Below are 11,017 nucleotides of genomic sequence, written 5' to 3'. Positions count from 1 at the left end.
CTTTTATTAAAAAAACAGTCACTGTAGGGTGAGGCAATACTGACCCTTTTATTAAAAAAAACAGTCACTGTAGAGCATACTATCAACACTGACCCTTTTATTAAAAAAACAGTCACTGTAGGGTGAGGCAACACTGACCCTTCCTTTAACACAACAGTCAGTGTTGGTGTATAGCTCAACACTGACGGTTTTTGTGAAAAAACAGTCACTGTAGGGTGAAGCAACATTGACGGTTCCCTTAATACAACAGTCAGTGTTGGTGTATAGCTCAACACTGACTGTTTTTTAATAAAAGGGTCGGTGTAGGTTATGATCAACACTGACGGTTAACAAAAAAAAACAGTCAGTGTTGATTCACTGACGGTTGTTTACAATTGAACAGTCAGTGTTGAAATTCTTCTTATTTACAATTTTGCCACGCAGTTTCTACACTGACTGTTACATGTTAAAACCGTCGGTGATTGAGAGTCGGTGAAAGGGTTTTTTGTACTAGTGGTAGTAATTAATAGAAAAGAAGAGAGGGAAACAAAAATAGTACATCTATTTTTATATGGGTAGTAAGATCGGTACTATTCATACCGATCCTAACTTCTTCTTTTTTAAGTTGCAAAAAAAAAAAAATTTAGATCGGTATGAACAGTACCGATCCAAACTTTGCAAAAAAAAAAAATTAGATCGGTATGAACAGTACCGATCCTAACTTAAAAAAAAAGTTTAGATCAGTATGAACAATACCGATCTTAACTTAAAAAAAAAAAAAGTTATGATCGGTATGAACAGTACCGATCTTACTACCCATAAAAAAACAACTGTACTCTTTCTGTTTCCCCCTCTTCTTTTCTATCAATTACTACCAATAAAAAATTCCCGATTCACAATCTGGAACCTATATTTGAACAAACCTTTAAAATGAACCTAATTTAACAGCACAACTTTTAACACAAATCAAGAGAGTACGGCCGGCTGCTACCAGTCAAGAAATAAATTTGCCAATTACCACACAACTACATACTTCCAAACCATATCTTTTATGCAAGTTTAGGAAACTATACAGGAAATAAATATTATATTAGACACATCTATTATAATATTTAGTCCGAGCAAAAAGAGCTATTATATAATTGATGCAATGTGATGCTTTGTACAAATGTCAAAGTTGGTCATTAATATAATTTAATACTAATACTTGTGTCATTTATAAATTGCTCATCATAGAATGGGAAAACACATCATATATTACATGAGGAAGGATCCGATTACATCTTTTTTTGGTGACACCGGATTACACCCTATACTTACAAAGTCTAAACAGTCGATCCAAACCGTTCCACTTGTTGGATATGTTAAAATGTACTTGCAGATCAAATTTTACATTTTTCTGAATTTTTTTACTATTTATTGAGATGGGTACAAAAATTCAACGGTCTGAATATAGCGATTTTGTTAAATACTTAATAAATAGTAAAACAATTCCAAAAAATGTAAAATTTGATCTGCAAGCACATTTTAACATATCAAACAAGTTGAACGGTTTGGATCGACTGTTTGGACTTTGTAAACTTTGAAAATGGAGAGTGTAATTCGGTGTCACCAAAAAAAGGGTGTAATCGGATCCCTCCTCATATTACATATATTGATATATAGCATCCTTCTCCTGCAGGTCCTAACAAAAATAGCATTAGTGCTAATATGAGGTTCCTAATTTGATTCTGTTAACAAATAACTTTCCAAATTAATTTATTGGAGATATTAAAATCTATTCTCGGTAAGCCAGTTCTAAAAAAAAAATTAAAAATAAAGAAAGTGCTAATATTAGGTTTCTAATTTGTCCACAACTGGAAAACCCAAATTTAGATCATGATCTCTATAAAAGCTCCAAAGGCAAACCAAAAATCTTGCACAAATTATTAACGATTGCCAGCAGGTAACGAGATCTTAATTTTCTTTGTTATTTTTTCTCTTTTTCCACATTGTAAATCTCTAACTTGCATGTGTGTATATATATAATATACATCCAAATTGTATACATTCCTTTTCCATTTAAAAAAATAAATAATATCCTAGTCTGTTTTGCAGAAAACCAGTAAATTAAAGGAGATGGCATCCTGTGAAGGAAACAACAATTTCACAACATCGTCCGTATGTGTTAATCGTCTGGTGAGTGGGACCCACCATTGCAAGATCGTTGGTTACTCGGCTTTTAAAGCTGCTTTCATTAAACACATACAATCGAGCAGCTTCCGCATCGGAGGTCTTGAATGGGCCATCAGATGCCGCGCTTTTGCAGTAAACTCGCAAGACTTCGCCCCTTATATGTCATTATTCCTCGTGCTTTTGAGAAATCCAGCCGAGGCCGTTACATATGCGGTTAGATATGAATTAAGTTTGTTAGATAAGGAAGGCAGGCCGTCGCCAAAGATCATCAAACATGATTTATTTAATTGTTTTGGGAAGAGAGGTACCGGGCAGAGCGGTGTTGTTGTTGGAATAGAGTCAGGTTTCAAGTTCTTCATAACACATTCTCAACTTGAGACACAGTATATCAGAAATGATTGTTTCACGGTTCATTGCTCAATTAGCCAAGTACTGGAATCTACTAAGATGCCGGTGCCCGCACCGGTTTTGAACTTGCGACACCATCTTGGTAACCTCTTGGAGAGTGGAGTAGGAGCGGATGTAAACTTTCAAGTGAAAGGCGAGATCTTTCGTGCACACAGGTGCATGCTTGCTGCGCGATCACCTGTGTTCCATGCGCAGTTTTTCGGGCCTATGAGTGTAAAATCATATGACATCGAGCCGATAAAGATCGATGATGTGGAACCCATGGTCTTTAAAGGTTTTCTTAATTTTATATATACGGATTCGGTGCCTGAGATATATACAGGAGCTGATGGTGAAGCCATGGAAAAATCTGATTCAGTGAAACTAACACAACATCTCTTAGTAGCAGCAGATCGATTTTTGGTGGATGACCTGTACAACTTTGCCGAGGAAAGATTGTGCGAGCGAATCTCAGTCGACACGGTTGAGACCACCTTTGCCTTGGCTGAGCAGTACAATCTTCACCGACTCAAAGCTGCCTGCATCAAATCTGGTGTCATGCCTATAAATTTATATAGCAAGATATTAATTTGAACTTGGGTTGTTAGTTTGAAAGCAAATGAAATGGGTGCTTGTTGTAATCCTTTTTTGCCAAGTGCAGTTTTAAGAGGTGGCATATATGATGTAGCAGTTAACATATGTAGCAATAATTTTAGTTTATTTTTATTTTTATGTCGTGCAATTATTTTTATTTAAAGATATATATATGGTCGTATATATGATGATGTGTCATCATATATACTGAGAAGTTTACATTAGAAAGTTTATATCTGACAAGATTATAACCTTTGAGTTCATTAGAAAAATTGACGGATGAAATATTGATTCAGAAAATTTACTTTGGTTGCATATTATGATGTATTTAGACATGTTTTTGATAACTTAGATAATTCTAGGATATAGAATGACAATTAATCTTTATCATGCAAAAAAAAAGAGCTTGTTTGGCAATGTGGTTATGTGGATATAATGAGTGAGGCTATGGTACTATACATAGTGCGGATTGGTTTGTACTATATATGAATTAATATTTCATTTTCATAATTTTAACGATCGATCCGAATTATTAATATGATTTCCATATAAATATGTACTTGTAGACAAAAATAATAATATAAAATTCAATATGCAAGTACATATTCATATGAAGATTGTGTTGAACAGTTCAGATTGACCGTTTGAACCTTTAAAACAAAAAAATATAAGTTCACAGGGCAAGCCAATATATGCTATGCATAGTACCATATCCTCACTCGTGGATAATTGTGAGGAGGTACGAAAATAGAAATCTATTGAAGAAAAATATTAATAATATATAATAAAGTTTGATGGACAAAATTATTAATCTTCAGTTTATTAGAACTTGGAAGTACGTCAAATTAGAACTTGGAAGTACTAAAAGTAGAGGTGGTAAGATCTTAATCGGATTCGAAAAAATATGTGCCCGATCTAAAGACAACTTGAAATCTAAATATGACCCCAAATCGAACGGTTCATATTCGGCCTGACCCAACCAAAATTTAACTGAACCTCATTGGTCATCTATATATATATATATATATATGATAAAAAAAGAAGAAAAAACTTGGCTACACTTGAACCTTGAAGAACACAAAACAATTCGAACCTGAACCCGACCCGATTTAATAATATAAAAATGTCGAATTGAACAAGACCCAATCAAACCCGAGATGACTCAAAACCAAAGACAATGCAAAATAGGACAGCAAATAGGGCCTGTACCGGTAACCGTAACAGTACTGTTCATGGAACAAGGATTACTGGTACAAATGGAAACTAGTGAGCAGTTTTTGGAGTATCAGGGTTCTGTTGTTTTTTATCTTCATTTTATTTCAGAGTTATGTATGTAAATTGATGTAATTGAACCCTATTATTTTTGCAATGAAAATTCTTGGCAGCCGCTGCCAGTTGACATTCAAAAAAAAAAATGCCAAATAGGACATTTCAAAATCTAATTCAAGACGACCTAAAATCCAAAATGATTTCAAACTGAATGATTTGAAATCAAACCTTACGGTGCCTATAAGTAACATTTTTTTAGGGTAAATTTCGCTGTAGGTCACTAAACTTTGTTATTTGTCACGAATTGGTCACTCAAGTTTGATTTGTCCATTTTGAGTCACTCAACTTTATTATTTAATCCAATTAAGTCACTCTATACTTTTCCATCCAAAATTTTAACGAAATATTCCTATTCCGTCCAAAAAATTAACTGAATATACTCATTCCATCCAAAATATTAACGGAATTAGCATATTCCATCCAAAATACTAACGGAATTAGCATATTCTGTTAAAATTTTGGATGGAAAAATATAGAGGGACTTTATTGGGACAAATAACAAAGTTGAGTGACTCAAAAGGGACAAATCAAACTTGAGTTACCAATTCGTGACAAATAACAAAGTTTAGTGACCTACAGCGAAATATACCCATTTTTCTATTTTGAAATCAAAGAGGGTTCGAGTGACACCGAATGTCACAAATTTATATATCGATTAATTATTTGCACTTTATAATTGCTTATTTCAGTATACTGATTAGCAGTAGCGAATTAATTTGTTTCCATGTCTTTTAGTATGCTATAACAAGTTTCCTATGCTAAACAATTTGTTTGAAAAACAAAAATAAGAATATTTAAGAATAGTCAGTTGGGTCAGGCATGCTTTTCTAATCTAGCTAATTCTAGATTTGTTAGGTGGAAATAGAGATCTAATTCTCTTCAATTCCTTTATTATGCACCAACCGAACAGACCCTCAATTGTATATAGGCACACACATATATAAATGATAACTATTTCACCTACCCTCAATTGTATTCATACAAAAATCCTTTTCACTTTTTGCATGACAATATCTCTTTAACATTTGAAAATGACCCTAGGCATTAAACCGTGTGGTTATGAAAATATACACTTTCTTGTTATTTAAGAAAAATAGCTGGAACCTAATTAAAAAGGTGACATTTTGTGTGTCTCCTAGTTTGATTCGATTTATCCTACAGTGAATAAAATAAACTGTGATATGGTGCAACTTAACTTGTATATATTGGTATATATATATATATGCGAATTAGCACCCGTGGAATGACATGCTATATTTTCCTTTCGTTGTTAATATAACACATAATAGGCTAGCTTAACATGAATCAAGTCAAAGAAAAAACATTATTGATCCAAATTAGGGTAATGTTTCTGTTCTGAATTGGACCTGAACCTAGGGGTGTAAATGGATACGGATAACCCGCTCTGTATTCGCTCTATATCCGAAGATTATCCGAATCCAGATTAAATTGATACGGATATGGATAATTTCATAAAGGTAAATATCCATATCCATAATTATCTGGATCCAAAATTGCTCCCAACCGGCTCCGACTTTATTGCTCCGGATAGAAGTTATATAATTATCCCATATTCATTTCAGTTTGTTTGTGGGATAAATGATAATACGGTATGGTTTTCAATTTAATCTCTTTTTCGCTGATGATGGTGCTACAATAGTGCTATTTTATTTCCTTTTTAGCTCCATTTCTTCACTCTCTATTATTTTTCATTCAAGACTTTAGTCCGTGAATGTAGTATGCTTTTAGTCTATGTTAAATTGGTTTTAGCAATTGTTTCAAGACAAACAAGGCACTCTTTTGTATCTTAAAGTATATAACTCAATTATTCATTTCGTATTCGTATTTGAGTCCGTATTCGTAGATTATTCACTCTGTATCCATATCTGTTTAAGGCGAATTTGGTTTTAAATTTTGATATATGTTTACTATCCGTATCCATATCCATATCCGTATTTGTATCCATATCCGTATCCGTATCCGTATCCACTCATTGAAAGGTGGATACGAATTTGGTATTAGCATTATCCACTCCGAATCCGCTCCGTTTACACCCCTACCTGAACCTCACCAAATCTTTCATTAATTGCATGATAAAGTAATGGTCAAAATACTTTGGGGTTGACTTTAGCTACACTCTAAGCTATCTAAGGCCAACTCTACCTCTTGATGTAACTATGTTCATCTTCATTCCACCAAACATCAATCTCCATATTATAAATATTATCTCTATTATTATATATACTTCTCAAGTCACCATGCAATTCATCAAATAATTAACTAACACAAAGCCTTCTTCCCTTGTCTCTTAAAAACCATGGCTGCCTCAGCTCTATTCCCTTCGCTTATCATGCTCTCATGCATTGCAGTTGCACTCCTCCAATTCCCTATCACGACTACTTCTCAGCAAACCAGCATTACAAGGCACTACCAGTTTGACGTACGTGCATGAATATATTTACTATTTATATGGTTATATATAGTATTAGTTTTAATTTCTTCTAATTTACTTCTATCTTATATTATATATATATATATACTAATTAACTTGCTATCATGCCTACGCAAACATGCATGGCAGATACAAATGAAAAACGTAACAAGACTGTGTCAAACTAAGAACATCGTGACGGTAAACGGCCAATTTCCAGGACCTAAGATCGTAGCAAGAGAAGGTGATCGAGTGGTAGTCCGGGTTATTAACCATGTTCCGTACAACATCTCTTTGCACTGGTAGGTCAGCTTTCTCTTTCATGTGTAATTAAAGATGCATGCATGTTTGCTTTAATTAGTTAAATAAAGTAATTAACCTTTTGCTAATTGAAGCATTGTTGGTTGTTGTAGATTAGTTGGCTAACTGTGTTTTTAGAAAGATTCCCTGTGTACGTAGAAATTAATTTTAAATTATATAATAGATGTAGAACCAATTGATACCCATTAATAAATAAAGAAAAATGATCAAAAAAGTATGATCAAAAGTAACATAATTTTATTAAAGAACAACACCATACTATTTACATCAATTCTAACTATTGTTTACATGGAAATATATATACAATACAGGCATGGTATCAGACAGTTGTTTAGTGCATGGGCTGATGGGCCAGCCTACATAACCCAATGTCCAATCCAATCAGGCCAGAGCTATGTTTACAACTTCACAATAGTAGGCCAGAGAGGTACTCTATGGTGGCATGCACACATTTCATGGCTACGTGCCACTGTCTATGGTCCCATTGTAATCCATCCAAAACTTGGCGTCCCTTATCCATTTGCAAAACCATACAAGGAAATTCCAGTCATCTTTGGTATATATAATTATGTCTAATTTTGTGTTCAAGTTCACTATATATATATGAGAATATTGATTTGACAAAATTGTTTTTCCTTCATTTTGAATTTGCTAGGGGAATGGTGGAAGGCCGATACAGAGGCCATCATCAGTCAAGCTTTGCAGACAGGTGGAGGCCCAAATGTTTCCGATGCGTACACCATTAATGGCCTTCCCGGTCTACTGTATAACTGCTCAGCAAAAGGTAAGAGAAGATGATAATAACAAATATATAGAATTAAAATTAGTACCTAGTAGTACAAAAAATCATGAAATATTATTTCGAAGATTATAACTGATTAATTTTGAAAGAGATGCATTAGTATAGCAGTTTCATGTTACTATAGTATTCCATGACATCTGCACTATCATACTTAAATTGTTGCAGACACATTCAAGCTTAAGGTGAAATCCGGCAAGACATACCTCCTCCGCATTATCAACGCTGCACTCGATGACGAACTATTTTTCTCCATAGCCAATCATTCGCTCACTATTGTAGAAGTCGATGCTGTTTATGTGAAATCCTTCACTACAAAAACACTGCTGATAACCCCCGGCCAAACCACAAATGTTCTACTAACTACTCATGCACAATATCCCGGAGCAAACTTCTTTATGGAGGCACGACCATATGTCACCGGCCCAGGAACCTTTGACAACACAACTGTGGCAGGAATTTTGGAATATGAAAATCCAAACAGTTTTTCTTCATCTAGATTTAATAAGAACTTACCACTATTTAAGCCCACATTGCCTGTTTTGAATGACACTTCTTTTGCAACCAATTTCACTAATAAGCTAAGGAGTTTGGCAAATTCTCAGTATCCAGCAAATGTGCCGCAAATGGTTGACCGACAATTCTTCTTTACTATTGGGCTAGGAGCAAATCCATGTCCAAAGAATCAGACCTGTCAGGTTTGTTATCTTTGAATCTCAAATTATCTCATGACAAATTTTATTTCGAGTACTACATTTGAGAATGTTGAACTAGTTGTGCTAAGAAGAAATCATACTTTAGATAATGAAATAATAATGATTGATCTCTATATGGATATATTTTATTTGAATGCATAATTGCTTCTTAACTACTATTAATGTATGTTTAATAATTAGGGTCCTAACGGGACGAAGTTTGCGGCTAGTGTTAATAACGTATCCTTTGTTCTTCCCAAAAAGGCCCTCCTCCAATCCCATTTTTCTGGAAAATCAAATGGTGTGTACGCATCAGATTTTCCGATTATACCCCTCATGCCATTCAACTACACCGGCACTCCTCCGAACAACACATTTGTAACCAATGGCACAAAAGTTTTGGTGATTCCCTTCAATACTATTGTGGAGTTGGTGTTGCAAGACACAAGCATTTTAGGTGCCGAAAGCCACCCATTTCATCTCCACGGTTTCAACTTTTTTGTTGTCGGACGAGGTTTTGGCAACTATAACCCCACTAAAGATCCGGCCAAGTTCAATCTAGTGGACCCAATTGAGAGGAATACAATTGGAGTTCCACCTGGTGGATGGGTAGCAATTCGTTTCCTTGCTGATAATCCAGGTAAACTTTTGATCAATTCTTAATCTCATAATTCTTTTTTAATTCTAATTCATGATTTCACTTGATTTAATCCATTTTTTTTAATGAATTTTTGTTTATATATAGGAGTATGGTTCATGCATTGTCACTTGGAGGCACACACCAGCTGGGGACTAAAGATGGCATGGCTTGTGTTAGATGGTAACCTTCCTAATCAGAAATTACCTCCTCCTCCATCTGATCTTCCCAAATGCTAGATGTCTAATGGATGAAAATAAGACTTCTGTAGGTCTAGAGGGGATTTTTTTTTTTCTTTTGGTTGAGTGTATGTTTGGTTTTGCTTTAACTATTTTGATTTGGTTAATTTGGTTATAAAACTCAAGCTAACAAACAAGGTAAGCCTATTTCAATTAGGTTAATGATTGATTGATGTATTCTTTTGAAAAAGTTTTATTTTTGAATAATAGATTAATAGCGTTATAATTGATTTAAATCTGTGCGTTTTTTGCAATATTTCACTATTACGACCCAGGTCAGCCAAACAGGTTGTTTTTTGGAAGATGGTTGAAATTAGCTGGTTTATCGGATCGGGTCTGTTAATTGAAAGATCCGTTTATCAAATTAATGCTTTTCTGTTGTACCCTATATAAGGCAGAGAAGGCTACTGGATTAGTTATTGAACAATGAAGTAAAATTTGTGGTTTCTTTTCTTTATTCTTGGCTTCGCCATTTTTATCTAGTTTTCAGATTTATCTCAAATTGAGTTCTTTTTGTGGAAGATTTAAATTTGGGTTTTCCAGTTGTGAACAAATTCAATTAGAAGCCTTATATTAATTAGCATGCACTCTTTTATTTTTTAATATCTTTTAAGACTGACTTTCCGAGAATATATAGATATTAATATGGGTCTCCTCAATAAATTTGGAAGTACTTATAAAATTTTTAAATATATAGGATAAATTAATTTATTTTTATTTATATTTATAGGAATGGTTTAATTAGTCATCTCTAATTAACACTTAAAAGGATAAAATATGGGTCCCCTGCACTGAAAATGTGTGGGAGATCAGAGACATGGAGAGGAAATGTACTCCTCATATAACCCCCAACCAGAGCCATTTGTATTATATATATACCGATTTTTTTATTTTTATCCAAAAATTAAATTGAATTTCAAAAATCAACCGAACCGCATTTCAAATTTTAAAAGTACCCAAACCGCTAAACGGTTAACCGGACCCTAGGTTCGGTTAACGGTTTAGCGGACCAAGGGTTCGGTTAACCGTTTAGCGAACCCTTGGTTCGGTTAACCGTTTAGCGAACCCTTGGTTCGGTTAACCGTTTAGCGGACCAAGGGTTTGGGTTCGGTTAACGGTTAACCGTATTCGTTGGTTCGCTGAACCGTTAACCGAACCCATTTTTTTTTTTTTTTTTTTTTTTTTACTTTTTTTTAAAACAGAAAATTTTCAATTTTTTTTTCTATTGAAAATATACATGAAAATTCGTATTTAGATTTATCAAATTTACACCAAAAATTTTTGTAAATCAAATATGAAATTTAAAATTATAGAAAAATACACATACACATACACATATACATATACATATACATAAATAATATACAGTTACCAATTTTTTTTACTTTTTTTTTACTTTTTTTTACTTTTTTTTACTTTTTTTGAAATATA

General features: G+C 33.8%; 2 protein-coding genes across 2 annotated transcripts; both read left to right on the top strand.

Annotated features, from left to right (window-relative positions):
* The first annotated feature begins 2,097 nt into the window (after positions 1–2,097).
* Positions 2,098–3,135, top strand: LOC144545518 (BTB/POZ and MATH domain-containing protein 1-like). Its single transcript, XM_078294084.1, has one exon. The coding sequence runs from the start codon at positions 2,098–2,100 to the stop codon at positions 3,133–3,135; it is 1,038 nt and encodes a 345-aa protein (XP_078150210.1).
* A 3,645-nt stretch (positions 3,136–6,780) lies between these two features.
* LOC144545759 (laccase-4-like) lies at positions 6,781–9,649 on the top strand. The gene is made up of 7 exons (XM_078294302.1): positions 6,781–6,904; positions 7,046–7,197; positions 7,528–7,772; positions 7,872–8,000; positions 8,184–8,713; positions 8,912–9,350; positions 9,456–9,649. The coding sequence occupies exons 1-7, from the start codon at positions 6,782–6,784 to the stop codon at positions 9,584–9,586; spliced, it is 1,749 nt and encodes a 582-aa protein (XP_078150428.1). The 5' UTR covers position 6,781; the 3' UTR covers positions 9,587–9,649.
* The last annotated feature ends 1,368 nt before the right edge of the window (positions 9,650–11,017 follow it).

The sequence above is a fragment of the Carex rostrata genome, chromosome 28 (genome assembly GCF_964058835.1).
Source record: "Carex rostrata chromosome 28, lpCarRost1.2, whole genome shotgun sequence".
Taxonomy (NCBI): Eukaryota; Viridiplantae; Streptophyta; class Magnoliopsida; order Poales; family Cyperaceae; genus Carex; species Carex rostrata.
The sequence above is the reverse complement of the archived record's forward strand: the minus strand, read 5'-3'. Positions and strand labels throughout refer to the sequence as shown.